This window comes from Octopus sinensis, linkage group LG6, assembly GCF_006345805.1.
Source record: "Octopus sinensis linkage group LG6, ASM634580v1, whole genome shotgun sequence".
Lineage (NCBI taxonomy): Eukaryota > Metazoa > Mollusca > Cephalopoda > Octopoda > Octopodidae > Octopus > Octopus sinensis.
The window spans coordinates 21,122,684-21,145,225 of NC_043002.1; the positions used below are offsets into that span (position 1 = coordinate 21,122,684).

The following is a 22,542-nucleotide window of genomic DNA, read 5'->3' on the forward strand; positions in this document are numbered from 1 at the left end:
TGACATGATTTCTATCGCTGGATAACCTTCCTAACACCAACCACTTTACAGTGTGTATTGGATGCTTTTTTTTTTCCATAGCACCAGCACTACTGAGATCGCCATGCAGCTTGCAGATCTATAAAATATGAGGAATATGTGGGGGAGTGCATCCTTATATTAGATAGATTTAATGTATGAGGACAGTGATTGGAGTAGGACAGGTTCTTGTAGAGGAGTTACATTGCTACTCATATTTTTAGAAGAGAGAGTGAGAATGACCACTATTTATTTCCATGCTGGTCTGAGATAGGGATGGGGTGGCCACTGAAACATGGATGTAGAGAATATTAATGGATGAAGAATGGCTAACACACACACATGTACACACACACACAATTTATGTAATTCAACAGATTTATATACCATGCCATTTATCTTTAAGCAATGGTTCAGGCTCTGTGCATATTGTTAGATGTATTTAAGAACCAGGATGTTGTTTTATGAGAAAACTCGAAAAAAAAGAAAAATGAGAAGCAAATTGTGAAAAAGGTTAATGCAAAAAGTGGAACAAGAAGAAAGAAAAATAAAAAAATGAAGATCTTTGACCCCTTTGTCTGTAGAAATAATAATTAATCTACCCATTGTAGAATAATAAAACAGAGTGGAGGCCAAAGTTTGTGAGATAGTTATTCAATTTGGAGTGGGTGGTGTCCTCTAGTTCAACAAAATGTCTCTGCATTTCCTAAAAATTTCAGATCTGGAATTAAATAGTGTGGTGGAATTCTTGCCCCTCAAAAGAATTTGTAATTTTCAGCTACGCATAACTTGCATCTATTTGACCCTTTGACCCATTAAAATATGGCATAGATTTCTCCACAATTCTTCACTTGGTTGTATGTGGTGTGCTGTTTGATCATCAGCTCTTCATACTCAGCTACCTAACTTAGTGGCTGTATTTTTATCACTGTCGTGGAAAGAAAGCTGGTGGTTTGCATTGACATAATTTTTCTTCTCAATTACGTTTTCTTGGAACACTGCTGTTAACTTCAGCTTTGTAAACAACAAGCCTGATAAATGGGCAAGTTTTGTTGTCTTGACAGTGACACCAGGGAGTGGGCTCTTGGTGTGACTTACAAGTGATATGTCCTTCATATAGGGGCAACAACCAAATGAAATTATTATCAAGGTGCCGGCATGGTAATGTGGTAAAAACTTGCTTCCTAACCACATGGTTTGGGGTTTAATCCCACTGTGTGGTACCTTGGACAAGTGTCTTCTACACTAGCCTTTTAGCCAACCAAAGTCTTGTGAGTAGATTTAGTACACAGAAACTAAAAGAAGCCTATCATATATATGTATGTATATATCTATATCTATGTGTGTGTGTCTTTGTGTCTGTGTTTGAAACAAGTAAAAAATAAAATTTATGTCTTATTAAAAATTTTCCTGTATTTGTGGTTTGCTGGAAAATGCTTATATAATAATCCCAGGAATTTCTTGCCTATATTAGTTTTAAAATTTAAGGAGACAGGGACTGGATGAACTATATTGTTTACCTATTTTGGGGCTTCATATTTTTAACTGAAGAGTTATATGATATCTTGTCTTTGCAGTTGCTCTTAGCTAGAGCATCATTATAGTAGGGGACTGCGTTTTTAAATATTTTCTTTGAAGAAGTGAGCTTCTCATTCGATTTATGGCAGAGTTTATAAGAGTATCATTTGAGTCTAGGGAAACATCTAAGAAATCAAATTTGGACAAATTAATAGATACAGTAATTCTGAGGCATAATTGACTAAAGGTGTATATGAATTTTTACTTAAATTTATTGAGTGTATGTCCATCACAGTTATGAGATATGCCCAAACCACCATCATGCTTAGATCTCAAGGTATCCAATATATGGAGAGCTACGAGATCATTGATGTCTGCAGTCTCATTGATAGCATTGATAGCATTTATATTTCAAACAGTTCATCCTTATCAGATTTTCTAACCCATGTAGAGCCTTTGCTAAATAGAAGTCCAGAGTTATGTAGTCAATATTGGTATATCTTTTTGTGAACTCAATCAGCATATTCAACAATGATCTCAGTATCAAAGGCTAAAAATCTACAAATCTAGTTCTATGCTTATCCTTTAAATTCCTAAACAATCTATGACTGTGTTGCTATTTGCCCATTGTTGTAGTTTAATAGTCTCTCTAATTCTGATAAAAATATTCCTTCATATTTTATAAGCTACTAAAGTTATTTCAGTTCTTGCTGGGTTTAAGAGGCTACAATTGGGTTTATTACTGGAACTGGTATTACTGGAACTGGTAATACTATATATATCAGGTTGGTGCATTATTATTGCAGCCTTTGTTTCAATAAATTTTATTCAACAAAAACAATAAAAACATTTTAAAATGATTGTTCCCAAGCATATTCACCATCTACTTCAATTACTGCTTTCCATTTACTTGGCAGCTGATCGGAATAATCATTTAAAAATGTTTTTGTTAAATGTTATTGTTTTTGTTGAATGAAGTTTATTGAAAAAAAGCTGCAATAATTATGCACCAGCCTAATGCACACACACACATACACACACATATCTACATACATATATACATACATACATATATATACATACACACATATATATATACATACATACATATATAAATATAAGGTTGTTAGCTTTACTTGGTTTTATAAAGGAGTAAGTTCTTTTGAACTTACTCATTTTTATTTATTATTTCTTTGTGCTTTATTACATGCAATTGTCTATAATTTTGACATCAACTAACACTTATACATACACACATGTATGTATGTATGTATGTATGTATGTATGTATGTATGTATGTATGTATGTATGTATGTATGTATACCTCTCTCACTCCCTCTCTCTCCCTCCCTCTCCTCTCTGCCTGGTCAGATTGAGCCTGGTGCAGCTTCTGGCTCACCAGTCCTCAGTTAAACCATCCAGCCCATGCCAGCATGGAAAGCGGATGTAAAACAATGATGATGATGATAATATATGGTGGACTCTCCTTCAACAATTATGAAGTTCGCCAAACAACCTGCACAAATGAGCTGTCTATATTGATCAAATGTTTGTGCTGCTCATAAGCTCATTCTCTCCATCAAATCGATGTTGTCTGCACTGTGTGCCATGCATCAGATGTCAAAGTGATTGCAGAGCAGTCATGAGTCCAACACAATCTCGCAATCATGTGTCCAACACCCTAACAACTAGGCCATGCACACACACACACACACATACAAACTTATGTACGTGATTGCATATGAATACATAATGATAGATTTCAATAAAAGGTGGGTGAATGTAGCAAAGATGGTACGAGCGAATGATGAAACCCCTTTGAGCATAATCCTGTAAATCTAAAAGAGAAAGAGAGAGAGAGAGAGAGATAGAGAGATTTGCTCTCATGTGTTTCTTTACGAGCCTGAGGTTACCATGGTCTTTTTCGTAGGCTTTTCTTTCCACGGATAAACCTAATCTGTTTTGCATTTTTACTCCCCCTTATTTTGCTGTTTACATGTCCCAAACACTTTCGATCCCTTTCCATCATGTTTTTTTTTTTGTTTTCTTTCTCTCTTTCGAAAAGTAAAAGTTCTACATTGTATTGTCCCCTCTGTGTTTGGCCGTGTGTCTAATAAATAGTCAGAACAATGAAGGTGTGTTTTCTTTAATACTGTATACAGATATGAAGTATGGATTGTCCTCAGGAAATACTGAGTCCTTTTATCATTTTTGTGTGTGTGTGTTGTTCTCTAGCACTAAACAGTGTTTCTTATGCTTGACAATGACCAACACACATATGGACAAAAAAAAAAGTAAAAACACAAGATAAAAAGATTTAAGCGGTATTTTATCTCGTTTCCTTGGGAAAATTCTGACATATATATCTGTGTGTGTGTGTCTGTATATGTGTGAGTGTGTGTGCGTGTGTGTGTGTAGTGTGTGTGTGTGTGTGTGTGTGTGTGTGTGTGTTGTGTGTGTGTGTGTACACATACAAAGGAAGGAAAAATATCTCCATTATCTGAAGTTAATTATTCTATCATTATTAATATATTTCACTGTACACTATTATGATCATTTCTTCATGTGAGTGTGTGTGTGTTGTGTGTGTGTGTGTATGTGTGTGTGTGTGAGAGTGCATATGAGTGTGTGTGTATGTGTACATACACGGTGTATATACATATACATATGTATATATATATATATATAGGCGCAGGAGTGGCTGTGTGGTAAGTAGCTTGTTAACCAACCACATGGTTCCGGGTTCAATCCCACTGCGTCTTCTGCTATAGCCCCGGGTCGACCAATGCCTTGTGAGTAGATTTGATAGACGGAACCTGAAAGAAGCCTGTCGTATATATGTACACATATATGTGTGTGTGTATATGTTTGTGTGTCTGTGTTTGTCCCCCTAGCATTGCTTGACAACCGATGCTGGTGTGTTTACGTCCCCGTCACTTAGCGGTTCGGCAAAAGAGACCGGTAGAATAAGTACTGGGCTTACAAAGAATAAGTCCCGGGGTCAATTTGCTCGACTAAAGGCAGTGCTCCAGCATGGCCGCAGTCAAATGACTGAAACAAGTAAAAGAGTAAAGAGTAAAGAGTATATATATATATATATGTATCATCATCATCGTTTAACATCCATTTTCTATGCTAGCATGGGTTGGACGATTTGACTGATGTCTGGCGAACCAGATGGGTGTACCAGGCTCCAATCTGATCTGGCAGAGTTTCTACAGTTGGATGCCCTTCCTAACACCAACCACTCCAAGAGTGTAGTGGGTGCTTTTACGTGCCAGCGGCACGTGGGCCAGTTAGGCGATACTGGCAATGGCCATGCTCAAGTGGTGTTTTCTATGTGCCATCTGCACAGAAGCCAGTCTAGTGACACTGGCAATGACCTCGCTTGAATGTTTTTCACATGTCATCAGCACAAGTGCCAGTAAGGTGACGCTGGTAATGATCACGTTTGAATGGTGCTTTTTACATGCCACTGGTACATATATATATTATATATATTATATATATATACATATATATTAATATGTATACATAATATATATATATATATATATATATATAATATATATATATATATATATATATACATGTACATACATACACATATATACATATGCATATACTTGCATATACACACACAGATATATATACACACACACACAGAGATATATATATATATATATCAAATGCATATGCATATATATATATATATATATATATTTCAGATATATATATGTATACATCATATATACATATATATATGAATACATACATGCGTGCATACATACATACATACATGCATACACACATGCACACATGCACACACACACACACACACACACCACACACACACACACACACACACACACACCAGACACTGATGCTCGGCTCTGATCACAGGAAAGACATCTAAATGTGTGGCTGGAGAGATGAGATGTAACTTTTCCTGTACGTCTCTTTTCTTGTTATTTTTTCCCATAAGTGGTGGGCATATTTATTTCCATTATCTTCAATCTCCAACAACAGCGGGACTAGCATGGTGGGTATCAGATAGCAATGACTTAAACACTTCAAGGGATGCTGTGAGCCATCTTTAAAGTGGTCTTCACCTCCTTGTCTTTGAACTGCTATTTTCGTCTTCCTGTTTCTCATGCACACATGTGTGCATGCATGCTTGTTCATACATATATGTGCATATATATGTTGATATTTAAAAACATATCTCTATGTATATGAGTGTATAGAATTCATAGGCAAAATGGTAATACCATATATAGATAGACTGATACATGAGCACTCAATTCAATGTGTGCAGAAACAGCTGTAAATTCATGACGTAATTTCTTATTCCCTTGTTGTTTAATTAATTTCTCATATATGTATATGTATTTGGCTGTGTGGTAAGTAGCTTGCTAACCAAACACATGGTTCCGGGTTCAGTCCCACTGCGTGGCACCTTGGGCAAGTGTCTTCTGCTATAGCCCCGGGCCGACCAATGCCTTGTGAGTGGATTTGGTAGACAGAAACTGAAAGAAGCATGTCGTATATATGTATGTGTATATATATATGTATGTGTGTGTGTGTTTGTGTGTCTGTGTTTGTTCCCCTAGCATTGCTTGACAACCGATGCTGGTGTGTTTAAGGTCCCCGTAACTTAGCGGTTCGGCAAAAGAGACCGATAGAATAAGTACTGGGCTTACAAAAGAATAAGTCCCGGGGTCGAGTTGCTCGACTAAAGGCGGTGCTCCAGCATGGCCGCAGTCAAATGACTGAAACAAGTAAAAGAGTAAAAGAGTAAAGAGTATATGTATGTGTGTGTGTGTGTGTGTGTGTGTGTGTATATGTATATGAATATGTGTGTGTATGCATGTGGTGTTTGTGTGTATTTATGTATATATTCTTATTTGTGTGCTTGTATGTATTTACTCTTTTACTTTTACTCTTTTACTTGATTCAGTCATTTGACTGTGGCCATGCTGGAGCACTGCCTTTAGTCAAGTAAATCGACCTCATGTCTTATTCTTTGTAAGCCTAGTACTTATTCTATCAGTCACTTTTGCTGAACCGCTAAGTTACGGAGACGTAAACACACAAGCATTGGTTGTCAAGCAATGTTAGGGGGGACAAACACAGACACATAAAAAAATACACACACATACATATATATATATATACATATATACGACGGGCTTCTTTCAGTTTCCATCTACCAAATCCACTCACAAGGCTTTAGTCAGTCTGAGGCTATAATAGAAGACACTTGCCCAAGGTGCCACACAGTGGGACTGAAACCGAAACCATGTGGTTGGTAAGCAAGCTAGTTACCACACAGCCACTCCTACACCTAAACACTTTCATATGAATATATGAACACACACACAAAAAATATATATAAGTCTGTGTGTGTGTGTGTGTGTATGTTGAAGCTATATTCATCTGTTATGAGTTCATGAGCAAAGTCCTATACTATGATCATATATTTCAGTATTAACCATCTTATATTTTTATTTTCAGTTAAAATACAACTAGAAATGTATTTCTAATTGTCTTTCCTCATATAAATCAGTAAGTATGATATGAGGGAGAATTAGTTGTTACTTCTAGCAGGTCAAGCAAAGTAACTTGCTCATGTAATAACAATGGTGAGATTTGTACTCAAAATGCTGATTGTGAAAGTGAATTCTCTAAAATAGTTGAAAATCCATTTTTTCTTAATTTACCCACCTAGTCTAGTCTAGCCTAGTGGTGGTCTGCCCTTGGGCAGGTCTTGTATATGTGAACCTTCTCCAGCATTTTTTGTTTGACCTGGCAGGTTCTATACCCTTCCTGCCACTGTTAAGTAGATTACTGGAACTGGCTCCCATGACTAGAAATTGGATATATACTGGAGTGGTTTCCTGTTGCGTTCCCCAGTCAGATAGTTGCTACTGCCATTTCAGCCACTGGTCAATTCATTAATTTTATTTGAACACATAAGACAGCTATTATGCTTACTCCCCACAAAAAACCACCATGTAGATTCTGTTGAGACCAGTAAGAAACAATTATGAACTTTTTTATTACACTTAATTTTTAAAAATATTTTTGATAAGGTTCGTTTTTTGAAGAACCGAAACATGTAAAGTTTCTAAGAAAATTAAAATTTATCTTATATAGTGGCGTTTTCAAACTTCCTTTTTACAAATATATATAGGCACAGGAGTGGCTGTGTGGTGAGTAGCTTGCTTATGAACCCCATGGTTCCAGGTTCAATTCCATTGCGTGGCACCTTGGGCACAAGTGTCTTCTACTATAGTCTCAGGCCGACGAAAGCCTTGTGTGTAGATTTGGTAGATGGAAACTGAAAGAAGCCCATCGTATATATGTGTGTGTGTGTGTGTGTGTGTGTGTGTGTGCTTGTGTGTCTGTGTTTGCCCCCCCCCCCACCATCGCTTGACAACCGATGGTGGTGTGTTCATGGCCCCATAACTTAGCAGTTCGGCAAAAGAGACGATAGAATAAGTACTAGGCTTACAAAGAATAAGTACTGGGCTTGATTTGTTCGACTAAAGGCGGTGCTCCAGCATGGCCACAGTCAAATGACTGAAACAAATAAATGAAAGAAAAGAATAAAAAAAGAGAAGAAAAATATATTCTATAATATATATAATATACAAGTATATATGCATACATACACATATATATGTACATACATATATTTGTATATACATGCATATATGGGCACAGGACACCACAGAACGTAAAAAATTTTAAATAAACTTTTAAAATACAAAAACAACATGTAATACGAAATACGACAACATGGAATACGAGCTTGTTTTCCGTTTGTTTCTTTCGTTGTTCGCAAAAAAGTTTGTGTTCCTTGTTGTATTTCCTATTTCATGTTGTTTTCGTATTTTATGTTTATTTTATGTTGTTTACCTTCCATGGTGTCCTGTGCCCATATATGCATGTATATACAAATAAATGTATGTACATATATATGTGTATGCATGCATATATATTATATATTATTCATATTATTATACAATTGAACGCCACACATCCATTTCCAAGTAAGTTTTATTGTATATAAATATATATATATATATATATATATTATATATATATATATATATATATATATATATATACACATACATATATATATTCTAGTAATAATTATAATGATGTAGAACATGGAGATTTGTTCATCCTCAAAATTATTTCCTCTTATCTTACAATTTTATACAACATGTTCTTATGGTCTTTATGACCTACATGTGTTTTCACTGCACAGGTTATGGGCAGTTGTAGATGCAGCCTGGGTCGACTTTCAGTGCAGGTTCTTTGTATATACACATATAAATAAATAAATAAATATATATATATATATATATAATATATATATATATATATATATATATAATATATATATATATGTATATGGTCCAAATCAGAGGTGCAATTTATGTGGATGTCTTTTCAGAACTTTGTCTGGTTTAAAAAGCCACATCAGAAGCCATGTTGGTGCTAAGGTGTAGGTACAGGAGGTGGTCAAACTCTGTAAAAGTAGACAACCACCATATACACACACACATACACACACACACACACAACACACACACATACACACAGACTCACACAGTTGTATACACTCGTATCTATGTATTTTCCGTCTGGCAACTACTTAAATACTCTCTTGTCATGTACTTGAAATAAATGGAAATTCCTGATAAACTGTAATTGATGGTGGACGTGATTGCACAAGTTCATACTTAAGCGTCATCAGTCAGTAAATGGGATGCCCTCTTAACCTTTCGAGGCTATGTTCAGTAGATGTTTCAAGTCCAGAAGATTAACAGAGGAATATACTCTTAATGGTTTCAATGTATGTGTGTATATATATATATATATATATGTGTGTGTGTGTGTGTGTGATACACACACACACACACACACACACACACACACATACATACATACATATATATATATATATATATATATATATATACACATAAATACGTACATATATATACATACATACATACATATGCATACATATATTCAAACATACATACATGCACATTCACACACATATACACATATACAGATATATATATATGGGTGTGTAAACATATGTGTGTATATATATATCTGTATATATAAAAGGCAGGATGTGTGTGTACATGAATGTAGTTTATGCACATCCACAAATTAGCAAGCATGTTGCTCAAATTTTAGGAGGACATTCATCACAATCATAGCTGTATTATCATCAAATTATTTTCCCCCGAGGCACCAGCAAATAGTGGTAAAAATGATTTTGAACCATAACTTAACAATTTTCACAGTGGAGAAATCAACCATTGTATACAAACATGAGTTAAGTCCCCTTCTAGTGACGGTGTAAAGAGAGGGAGAAGGAAGAGAGAGAGATAACAGATTTTTAAAATTTCGTCTTTTTAGTGAGTGATTGACAGGCAAAAACAGAGAGAGAGGGGTTGTTATGTATGTATGAATAGCTTCAGTCTCACACACACACACACACAAACATGTATGCATACAAAACACATGTATGCAATGTGTGAGTGTGTGTGTGTGTGTGTGTGTTGCCCATATATATACACCTTATAAACGATATTCCCCATTTCTCCTGACACAACTTGGTGCAACCCTAAAAATCTGCTATTGCCAGTTGGCCTCATTAGGCTGTAGCTGGCATAATGGAATAGGTACTTTTATATGCATATTCAAAAAATCCCAAAAACCAATTTAAAGGATATATATATATATATATATATATATATATATATATATATATAATAATATATATATATACATATATATATTTGTATATGTATTATACATATATATATGTGTGTGTGTGTATATATATATATGTATATTTATTCACATGTATATTATGTTCTATACATGTGACTATATATTTGTAGCTTAGAACACGGGTCAAAGAAACACAATACTTACAATAAGAGACATTGGACATGACATGGACCCATGGCTAGTGGTGACCTGTGGTAAAGGGATCAAAATGGACTTGCCAATTCTGATGGCCTCTCGTCTCCCTCTACCCACTGAATGTCACAGAGGTATAACAGAAATATACCCAGAAGGAGGTGCTGAGACATATGTTATGTGATTAATGGTATAGAGTAGGAAACCTTGTTGCCATATTTCTCACAGTGAAACACTGAAAAGGACTGAAAATGTGAAGCAAAAACAAGAAAAATAATGAAAATCAACCAACAAAAAGAATTAGAATCTCCAGTTTCCAGATCCCCATCAGCTAAAAGTCTGGAGGTTATGCATGAAATATCTTTAGGCTCAGTATTGCAAATAGATGAGCAAATACTTCCATCTCCTTATAATACCAGCTTGTAGAACCATACCTTCATAAAGTGATAAGGAAGAAATTGTTATAAACAAAAATAGGAAGGGGGGAAAAAAAAAGTAAAAATCACAGAAAATAACATGAAATAACAGAAAACTGGTAAGATGAAATCTCTCCTCTGGAAAATAGTGAATAAAATACAGAAGACAAAAATAAACAATGGTAACATTGTTCTTTGAAAATCAAACAAACAGTTAATAAATAAAGCTAAAACATAGGTGGCTACCCTTAAGATGTTCGCATTTTTTATTATCAGATGCATAGGCGCAGGAGTGGCTGTGTGGTAAGTAGCTTGCTTACCAACAACATGGTTCTGGGTTCAGTCCCACTGCATGGTGCCTTGGGCAAGTGTCTTCTATTATAGCCTCGGTCTGACCAAAGCCTTGTGAGTGGATTTTGTAGATGGAAACTGAAAGAAGCCCGTCGTATATATGTATATATATATATGTATGTGTGTGTATATGTTTGTGTGTCTGTGTTTGTCCCCCCCCCCAACATCGCTTGGCAACTGATGCTGGTGTGCTTACATCCCCGTAACTTAGCGGTTCGGCAAAAGAGACGGATAGAATAAATACTAGACTTACAAAGAATAAGTCCTGGGGTCAATTTGCTTGACTAAAGGCAGTGCTCCAGCATGGCCTCAGTCAAATGACTGAAACAAGTAAAGGAGTAAAAGAGTAATGCCTTAAAATGCTTACTAGTGCATTTGGTTGCACCCGTGTACAATTTGTGAAGTGATTAAGTGAATGGGGGTAACCTAATCAAGCTAACCAGAAAATATGTCATATTTAGATCATTTCTTCTTTTGATTATTGTGTGTGTTATGGTTCTCTATATCTATTTCTATGTAAATATGAGTGTGTATGCATACATATGTAAATGTATGCATATGTGTGTGCATGAACGTATCTGTGTGTATTAGTAAAAATATGTATCTATATTATATGTGTATGCAATTTCTAAAATTTGAAAGAATTACTATGATTATTATTATTATTGTTATTGTTATTATTACTATTATCATTATCATTATTATTGTTGTTGTTGTTATTGTTGTTATTATTACATAAGGCAGTGAGCTGCCAGACTCATTAGTTTGTCTCACAAAATGTCAAGCAGCATTTCTTCTGGCTTGTGCCTGGAGTGGAAAGGAACCCCCCCCCCGAACACCACCACCACCACCACCAACACCAATACTACTACTACTACTACTACTACTACTACTACTACTACTACTACTACTACTACTTCTACTACTACTACCACCACCACCACCACTACTACTACTGTTTTGCTCTCTTGTGACAATAAGTGTTTTACGCAGCTGTCAGAACAAATTAATTTAAAACTGCCCAACCATAATCAACTAACATGTTGTAATTATATACACCTGTTGTTATAGGATTGAAACAATGCATTGTTAATCTTTTATATTTGTCTGTCTGTTTGTGAATAAAGTGTTATTTTTGCTTTATTGTCACCTCTTATCTCTCACTTATTCTTTCTTACACCCTTCCATTGACAACCCTGCCCCCTTGTGTCAGCCAAAGAGGAAACAGACAAAAATAGAGACAAAAGATGTGACTGAAACAAAATAGCATTTACAATTTATGGCAATTTATGACACTTTTGTGGCACCTTGGGCAAGTATCTTCTGCTATAGCCTCAGGCTGACCAAAGCCTTGTGAGTGGATTTGGTAGCCGGAAACTGAAAGAAGCCCATTGTATATATATATATATATATATATATATATATATATATATATATATATATATATGTATGTATATATTTGTGTGTGTCTGTGTCCCCCCCCACCAATAATAATAATAATAACAATAACAACAACAACAATAAAATAATAATAATAATAAAAATAATAATAATAATAATAATAATAATAATAATAATAATAATAATCCATGGATGGAATTTATGAATATGTTAATGCGTTGCTATGCATGTTTCCGCAAATCACATGTTTCTGAAGATCATAGTCCGTATTGCTGGGATGATTACAGTGCAGTTCATAGTACCCATGGATATTGAGTAGATCCTGAATATTATCCATCCAATGACTGGATACAGAGGACTGCACTGTAATCATCCCAGCAATACGGACTATGATCTTCAGAAACATGTGATTTGCGGAAACATGCATAGCAACGCATTAACATATTCATAAATTCCATCCATGGATTATTATTATTATTGTTGTTGTTGTTGTTATTCTTCTTCTTCTTCTTCTTCTTCTTCTTATTATTATTATTATTATTATTATTATTATTATTATTATTATTACTACTAAATATATATATAAATGTATTATACATTATATATATATATAAACACACACACACACACACACAACACACACACACACACAACATACAACACATTTATAAATGTTAAATTCTATAAACAATATTCTAACTTTAATTTCACAGCAAACATTGAGTATTGCTGACTTTGTTGAGATGTCAGTTGAATTTTTGTGATTTTTTTTTTGGCATAAAGAAATTTATGAAATTATTGTTTACATGCAAAAAACCTTAGTTTCTAATAACTGTTCTGAATTGAGAACGTTTTCCAATTTTCCTCTTTCAAAATATTATATAAGGTTATTTTTTGGATACTTTTATATTTGAAATTCATTTTTTGCTGATAATATTCTTGCACAAAATGTTTTCTATGTACAGTATTCATACTTTCATGATATTTCTTGTCAAAACATTCATTCTAAAAAGAAGCATAATTTTTTTTACTATGAAATTTTTGGGGAAAAAATTACGCATGCTTAGTTTGAAATTTGAATGATTCGTGTATCTTCAAGATGTCTTTTTTAAAATTGTTTCATTTGTCTTTAGAGAAAATGTTTTAAATATCTTTTTCCTTTCATTGTTTCATCTTTCAATAAATCTTTTTTCCATGTTTTTCTTTTTTATTCAGAAAACTTTTCATATTTTTTATTCTGTCATGCATGATAAAACATTCCTTAAATTTGATTTGAAATTAAAATTGGAAATTTTCTTTTCTTTCTCCAATGTTTTATCCTTAAAATAAAACACTTTCATTTAAAATTTTATCACTCCTTCTTCAATATGAAGCAAATAATTTGGATGATATTGTTAATTAAAATATTCATATCGAAAATGGCTGCTTTTATATCTTCCTGTTTTAAAACTTTTCAATGAAGATCCTTGTCAATCCTTTTATATTTATCTGTTTGGGATGGTGTTAATTATTTGAATGAGACTCTTAATCAAAATGCTCATATTTAATATGAATAGGTGGTAAATGTTGCAGAATCATTAGAGCATAAAGTAGAATGACTTTCATTATTCATTTTGGCTTCCTGTACCCTGAGTTCAAATACAGCCAATGTCAATTTTCTTGTTATCCTCTCAGGGATGATAAATCTAGTATCAGTCTACTAATGGGGTCAATTCTCTCTATCTCTCTCTCTCTCTCTCTCTCTCACACACACACACACACACACACACACATGCCTGATGCAACTGTGGAATAGTCAGCCATTTACATATAAATTTCATAAGTAGGAAATAAGATGGTTACACAACTGAATGCATGTTGTGAACATGGATGGTGACTTTTTATTTTTGTCATGAGAGATGATAAAAAACAAAAAAAAAAAAACTGTTGACATATTTCAATTTACTTAAAACCCAAAAGACTGGGTTTGAACCAGCAGAGTTGTTAGAGCTTCAGACAAAATGTCATGTGGTATTTGTTCTGAATCACTGCTTGATATGTTCAAATCTAACTGAGGTAAGCTCTGCCTTTCATCTCTTGAAGATCGAATGAAATAATGCCAATCCAATGTATTGAATTGGCTAAACTGTAAGAATGTCAAACCAGGATTCTTATTTTGGTTTTTGTGTTCTGAGTTCAAATCTTCCATGGCCAACTTGGGTTGTTAACTTCATACACAACTTAATTTAACATCATTACCTAGTGCCTTCTGTAGAGTTCTCTCTGTTGCCAAGTCTCCAGGTTGAGGATATCTTCCTCCCTCCCACACATTTAAATGGGCACTGCCTCCCCTCATGGCTAAAAGTTAATAAAGAAAGTAGCAGTAAAAAGACTGTGGATTATGTAATTTAATCCTCAATGCATTGGTTAAATTTTTGCTTCACAAGCTGGTGCTATAACAAGCTAATTGTAAGCAAATCAATTCTTACAACCTTTTCCTATTGATCTGTAATAATAAAATGTGTATACTATATCAAATGAAATGTAGAGAATTCCAGAAAGTAACCATCAAAAATGCAATAACTTGGTTCCTGTGTCTCAAGTGCATATGCACAGAACTGAGTATACTCAGTTCCTCTACAGTAAAGATTAATATACATCTAAAAACTATTGGGTGTGATTGATTTCTGAGTGAAAGGAATAATATTTTCAATATACCACATACATAGTGTAACAAATAAGTACCAGTTGAATACTGGGGTTGATGTAATTGATGTAACTGCTCCTGGGAATGAGCATTAAAAACTGCATTCTTTTACCAAGCCATGTTGAGCCAGTGTGACAGAGTTGGCTCATCAAACCAGTATGATTTTAAGCTCAAATTCATAGCCATCATATTAGACCATAGTTGGTGAAGTGAACATGCTGAAGCCTTCATCCTGCAGTGGACTGAATATTAGGCAAATCCAATCAAATCTAATCCTTAGTGTAACATTTAAGTATACCAATGAAGTTAAACAATTGAAGCTCATCTAGTTTCCTTTTGATCCGATAAATATGTATTTTGGGTGCTTTAACCCTTTCATTACTATATTTCTGTTGAGGTGCACTGCCATTGTTTCACTTAATTTTGAAAATAATAAAGAATTCAATAAAATTACTTTGTTGTTATTAAGTTGATAATTGGAACATAACATGAAAATTTGAAGCAAGATTTTAATTAACATGAAAATTTGAAGGAAGATTTTAATTTAGATCACTTAAAAAGTGGAAGTTTGTATCATGGAACCAGGGGCAGTCTCAGGCAAGTTGGCGCCAAAAGTGTTAACATTGCTATAATAACCACTGGATATTTCAGTCAACAAACCATTTTAAATGTTTTACGCAAGAAGTGTGAAACAAGCGGCTATCTGCTGAGAATTTAGAAACAGAATGACAAACGCAATTTGCTATTACACAGGTATGTTTGTCAGAGGGTGTAATCATCAGTGGGAGGTGTGAGAGTGGAAATAATTGCAAAAGCATTAAAAGGAGATATGGAATCGGCAATGTGATGGACAACATTGAAGATGAGATTCTTTATGAATATAATGATGACCATTGATAGCAAATTGCAGCGATGTAAATTACAGCTGTGTTTAATAATGTATTAATGGATGTAAATTTATAGGAAGTTATTCTAAATACAGAGTCTTCAGCTATCTATGATATCCTTGAAATATATCTTTTACATTGAAGATTAGCCTTGAAGTGGAGTGGAGAGGAACTTCCTTGTTTTTAGTGATTTTCTCACTTTCTCTCACATACACTCTCTCTCTCTCTCTCTCTCTCTCTCTCTCTCTCTCTCTCTCTCTCTCTTTCTCTCTCTCTATCTCTCTCCATCTCTCTCACTCGTTCTCTCACTCATTCTATTTCTTTCTCTCTATTTCTTTCTTCCTCTTTCTTTCTCTCTCTTTCTTTCTCTCTCCCTCTCTCACTTACTCTCTCTCCCTACTCTCTCACTTTCTCTCACACACATGCTCACACACTCTCATACACACATTCTTCTTCTGGATATAATGGGGCCATAGGTTTACAACTGATCTCTACAGTGAAGTATCCAGGTTGTCCAACATTTGATAATATTTACCTGTAAGGGTAATTGGATTGTAGACAAACCCTGCAGTCAGTTTGTAAGCATTGCTTCCAATAGCAAAATTCTACCAAGTTTTGTTCATGCATAATTATTTGGTACTAAATTATATAGTTTTACCAAATAAAGTTCTAACAGTATATTCATTAATCATCTAAACCTTTCCTCCCTAATTCTACCTTACTAATTATAGATTGCATTTTGTCACCTGTAGCATCTTTTTAACTTTGCCTTTCATTTCTTTCATGTCGATACAATAAAGAACCAGTCATGTAATTGATTTGTCCCCTCCCTTCAAAATTGTGGCTTTTGAACCCTGCAATGAACAGCATCCTATTCAGGTGGTGTGTTGTGATCTCAATCACTTATGCACCACGGAAACCAGACAACCAACGTTATCAGTCCTAGAGCTTAATATGAGTCCTAGAGTTTAATATGAGTCCTAGAGCTTAATATGTGTCCTAGAGCTTAATATGAGTCCTAGAGCTTAATATGTGTCCTAGAGCTTAATATGAGTCCTAGAGCTTAATATGAGTCCTAGAGCTTAATATGAGTCCTAGAGCTGAATATGAGTCCTAGAGCTTAATATGTGTCCTAGAGCTTAATATGAGTCCTAGAGCTTAATATGTGTCCTAGAGCTTAATATGAGTCCTAGAGCTTAATATGAGTCCCAGAGCTTAATATGAGTCCTAGAGCTTAATATGTGTCCTAGAGCTTAATATGAGTCCTAGAGCTTAATATGTGTCCTAGAGCTTAATATGAGTCCTAGAGCTTAATATGAGTCCCAGAGCTTAATATGAGTCCTAGAGCTTAATATGTGTCCTAGAGCTTAATATGAGTCCTAGAGCTTAATATGAGTCCTAGAGCTTAATATGAGTCCTAGAGCTTAATATGTGTCCTGGAGCTTAATATGAGTCCTAGAGCTTATTTTATTTTATTTACTTAATAGGTAAATAAAATAAAATAAAGTAAAGCATGTTATAAACCTGAAAATTTTGTCATTATTTGATCTATTTGATTCTTTTTAGATAAAATAATTAAATTGGGAATTTTTTGTCTCTTCCAGATCCCTTCAGTTTCACCACATCTTTGACAGATGAAGGAGACAGTAAGAAACAGAGTACTAAATTACAGTCACAGAAATCTGCTCCAGTACTTTCTCAGGGTATTTATCTATTTATTTTATGTCACAACCTGTGAAAAGTAATACTGCAGGGTCCATGTTTCCAATGAGTCAATCATTGTTTCATTGCATTTCTGATGACAAGAATGAGAAGAGATGATCTGTAACTTGATATATATACCATGACATGAGAGATTTTGTTTAGTGGAAACACCAGTCTTCAGTAATATAAATTGGCAAAAGATACACATGTGCTCACCTACTTATATTTATGTATGCACACATGCATGCACTCATGCATGTGCATACACTTACACATATTAGTGTAGTACATGTAAAAAAATGATGGGGCTTATTGCTGTCAAATTCCACTCAGAAGATGCTGGTCAACTTGAAGTTATAACAGAAGATACTTGACCAATGTGCTATGCAATGGGATTGAACCCAGATCTCTGTTGATGTGAAGCAAATTTCTTAGCTATGCAGCCATTCTCGCACCCATTTATGCTTATCTTTCTTCATGTTGTCATTCCATTTAAACAACATTTCTCTGTTGAATATATACTTTTTCATCACAGCAATTACTATGAAGAGTCATTGTGGGTTGTGTGTTTGTTTGTAACTTTTTTAGTGTGCATATGTGTGTGTGTCTGAGTGCATGTATGCTTATGTGTGAACAGATGTTGTTGTTTAACCCTAGGTTAACCTTGATCCAACAGGTCATGATCAGAGACATTTCAACCACCATGAATTCTTGCCAAAGAAATGACAGTGGCTTTTGTGCAAAAGTAAACAGAAGCATAGACAGACTGTCTCTGTGGAATAATTCTTTCAAAGGATTTTTCTGTATCAGTGATAATTGCTATATTTTCTGTTTCTTGAGAGGTGGGATGTAGACCAGGTCTTTGTAAGTCTTTTATTGGTGGTAACTATAGCAAATAGTTTAGCAACAGACCACATTTTGTTCCATCTGCCAAAGGGACATTTAATCTGACCCTTCAAATACAAACTCATACCAAGTTCTTCTGATTTGTGATTTATGTCTTTAACCCTTTAGCATTTAAACTGGTCATATCTGGCCAAAATATTCTACCTGTTTTATGTTCAAACTGGTCACATCCAACCTACCCTACAATGCCATTCTAGAAATAAACAAACATATCATTAGAATCTCGAGGCTCTGAGATAAAGCGAAATTATTTCAAAACATTACGGAGATGTACTTGCATAGCGAGTGACTTGATCTGAGGTCGTGTGCTGGAATGAAAACAATTGCAGCGTGGAAAGTGTTTATAAGCCATTTAAGAAACACATAAAAACCGTTAGATTCACTTCAACATTTAAATTTAATTTGTCAAAATATTTTTGTTGCTTTGAGACCGTGACCTGTTCACTGACAAAACTTCGTGCTGCAACAATTTGCAAAGTAATCTGAACATTAAAGGGTTAATTTTGCTGACTGACTTTCACTTTCACTTCAATTATCAGAGGGATGATGGAAAATATTTGTCAACAATCATTTTTTTATTTAAACACTTCTAGCTTCTCCCTCCACTCTCCTTCTCTCACACTTCCCTTTCTCAACTATCTTTCTCTTTAATTCCACCTTGAGTAATCACAAGTTATGCCTTCTATAGAGTCAGTTATCCTAAAGATTTGTTCTACATCACTTGTCAGTTGTCTCTCACTGTTAAAAACTCTAGCAGAAGCAATGTTGTTACAACTGAAATCAGCAAAACCTCTCACAACATCAAGCATGAAAATGTATTAACTGAGTTGGACATCTAACATCAACATTAGAGTTTCTTAGCCTGCGTGATATTACCCAGAGGTGATGAGCAATGTAGGGTTTTGAAAATTAAGAATTTATTTCAACATGTGTTACTTGACAAAAAAAAAATATTCAAAGAAAAAAATGCAAAGAATTTGTATTAAAAAAATGGATGAAACAAGAAACAAGAGGCTGGATGGGAATAACTGGGCCACATTCCTGAATAAGAAATAAATGTTCCTCACAAACAAGGGGGGAACTTGTCAGTATATACCACAGTTTTGAGAAGGGTCATTAACATTCAAATAGTCCTTTGAACAAAATGACATTCTTTTTCAGATATAAATCTGATAAAAGAAGGCCAAAAACAACTTTGCCAATAAAATTAAGATGTGACCCTCAGGATAAACTCACCAATGCTACCAACACCAAGTGATCACACATAAAATTGTCACAGGCAATGACCTCAAAGAACTCTGACAAAGAGCACAGCCGACAATGCCAGATAAAATATGAGAATTCCAAGATGGAATCTGTTCTTGGTTCAGTGTGCATGCTCATGTCAACAGACAGCCACTCGAAGTTGTTGGATTGTATTGGTCACCATATGATTGCAACACTCTTGTGATCTCATATTTATGGATTATTGAAAATGGGCTTTGAGTAATATAACTTTTCTCTGGGTATTGTACGAGCTTTTAAGCACCCCAATGTCTCCATTTAAGAAAAATTCTTGACAGAAACTCTGCCAGATCAGACTGGAGCCTGGTGCAGCCCCTGGCTTCCCAGACCCCGGTCAAACCGTCCAACCCGTGCTAGCACGGAAAACGGACGTTAAACGATGATGATGATGAATACAGTACTGATTATTTATCTTATGGGTTTTTTTGCTTCTCCTCACAGCAGTTAGTTACCCATCTGTGTTACGACAACGAAACTATGAAGCCTTCATGCTTAAAATATTATTTATATCCTAAGCATGCTGATCAGAAGTAAAAAAAAAAACCTTTGTCATATTTCTCACACCTTAAGACCTCATTCAAAAAGTGGAAAATCTCAATCTTAGAATTTCAGAAAACAACTGCGCAGCAAGACAATGGGATGATTGCATCATACAACATTCTGTTACTTGTTGCAAAGGCCAGTAAGTCCCACACTATAGGAAAAATATTACTTGGGCCTATCATTTTCTTTAGGTCTGTTTCCATTATTGTGCCATTAATTTCATTCTACACTTGTTCAATATATTTGCATATATTTGCATTAGCCCAAATTCTAGTTCTTCCATCCAAGCAGCTTGCCTTCTGAACTTATTTCTTCTCCATATAGAGTTCCAGTAGTTTTCTCTAATTCTTCTGATGGTGTATCACTTACAGAAACTCCGCTGTTTACAATGAAGCTACAACAAACTGATTTAGATTCTTTGACAAACAGTCTGCTCAGCATTTTGGTTTTATAAACTGTAAATCTATATTTTCATTTTTTCAGCTGTTGTTGTAAGTTCTTTCATCTGATGTTGTTCAGAGTTTAAGGTTTCAAATTTTGTATTACTAGACTGCTTCTTCAATTTCTGTTTTAAGTGTTTTTAATGTTTTAAGATGTATGTATGTATGTATGTATGTATGTATGTATGTATGTATGTATGTATGTATGTATGTATGTATGTATGTATGTATGTATGTAATCTTGATGGTAGGCAAAATGTCTGGCTTGGAGAATGATGCTAAACACATGCCTTTCACAATTCGTCTGTGACTGTTGAGCCTGACAGTGTTTATCATCATCATCATCATTGTCGTTTAACGTCCACTTTCCATGCTAGCATGGGTTGGACAGTTTGACTGTGGGCTGGCAAACCAGATGGTTGCACCAGGCTCCAGTCTTGATCTGGCAGAGTTTCTACAGCTGGATGCCCTTTCTAATGCCAACCACTCCGAGAGTGTAGTGGGTGCTTTTACGTGCCACCGGCATGGGAGCCAGTCAGGCGGTACTGGCAACGACCTCGCTCGAATTTTTTTTTGTCTGGTATATATTCTTGTATATATTTGTATATATTTTTTGTATATATTTATTTCCTTGTTTATATTCTTGTATAAAACATGGACAGAGAAAGAATTCCAGAGGGTTTACTTTATGTGGAAAAAAGATTGAGTGTAATTTTTGATAAGGTGTCTGGCAGGAAAGTGGGGGTTCTAATGTGGATGAAATAAGAGGAGTAGAAGGCTTTAGGTGAAAAGCAGAAAGAAGGGATGGTAAATCTTTGGACTAGAACTTGAAGCATATTTGTGAAAGATTTTGAATGACTTCATGCCATTTAGGATGGCTATAGTCTTGGATGCATGTGTGTGTGTGTGTGTGTGTGTGTGTGGTTGCAGCACCATCTCAGATGTGGAAGCAGTGCTACACTGTAGGTCTCACCTGAACTTTGTAGAGGATTAGCAGATGAAATAACTTCTGGCTCTGAAGAAGAAAGCCAGTCTCTATGACGCCATCTTTGTTAAGTTGAGGATGTGCACTCACCAAGAGAGATACTCAGTAATAAGAAGGTCTAGTATCTGTGGTAACCTAGACAGTCCTAGATGTAGGCTATCCATGTTGCCGGGTGTATGATATTGTTTTCTTGATACATGCAATGACTCTGTCCTTTGTGTTGTTGAAGAAAACATGATGGATAATGTTTTTGAGCTCCCTTTTCATGGAGTCAGTGCTGGTTTGGTGTAAGGTGTCTAGGGAACATACTGATGACATGTAGGTTTAGAAGGTTATGCATGAATGAAAATTGATATCATTTATACAGAAGTTGAAACTGTTGAAGGTGACAGCAACAAAGTTGTTGATATATAGGAGGAAAATTATGAGGAATAAAATT

General features: G+C 34.9%; 1 protein-coding gene across 2 annotated transcripts in view; it reads left to right on the plus strand.

Annotated features, from left to right (window-relative positions):
- Window positions 1–22,542, plus strand: part of LOC115212913 (rho guanine nucleotide exchange factor 10) — a 186,827-nt gene that overhangs the window by 86,072 nt on the left and 78,213 nt on the right. For both annotated transcript variants that reach the window (XM_029781733.2, XM_029781734.2), the window contains one exon: window positions 17,846–17,944. In XM_029781733.2, coding sequence (XP_029637593.1) covers window positions 17,846–17,944 — 99 coding nt within the window. The remainder of the gene's footprint in view (window positions 1–17,845; window positions 17,945–22,542) is intronic.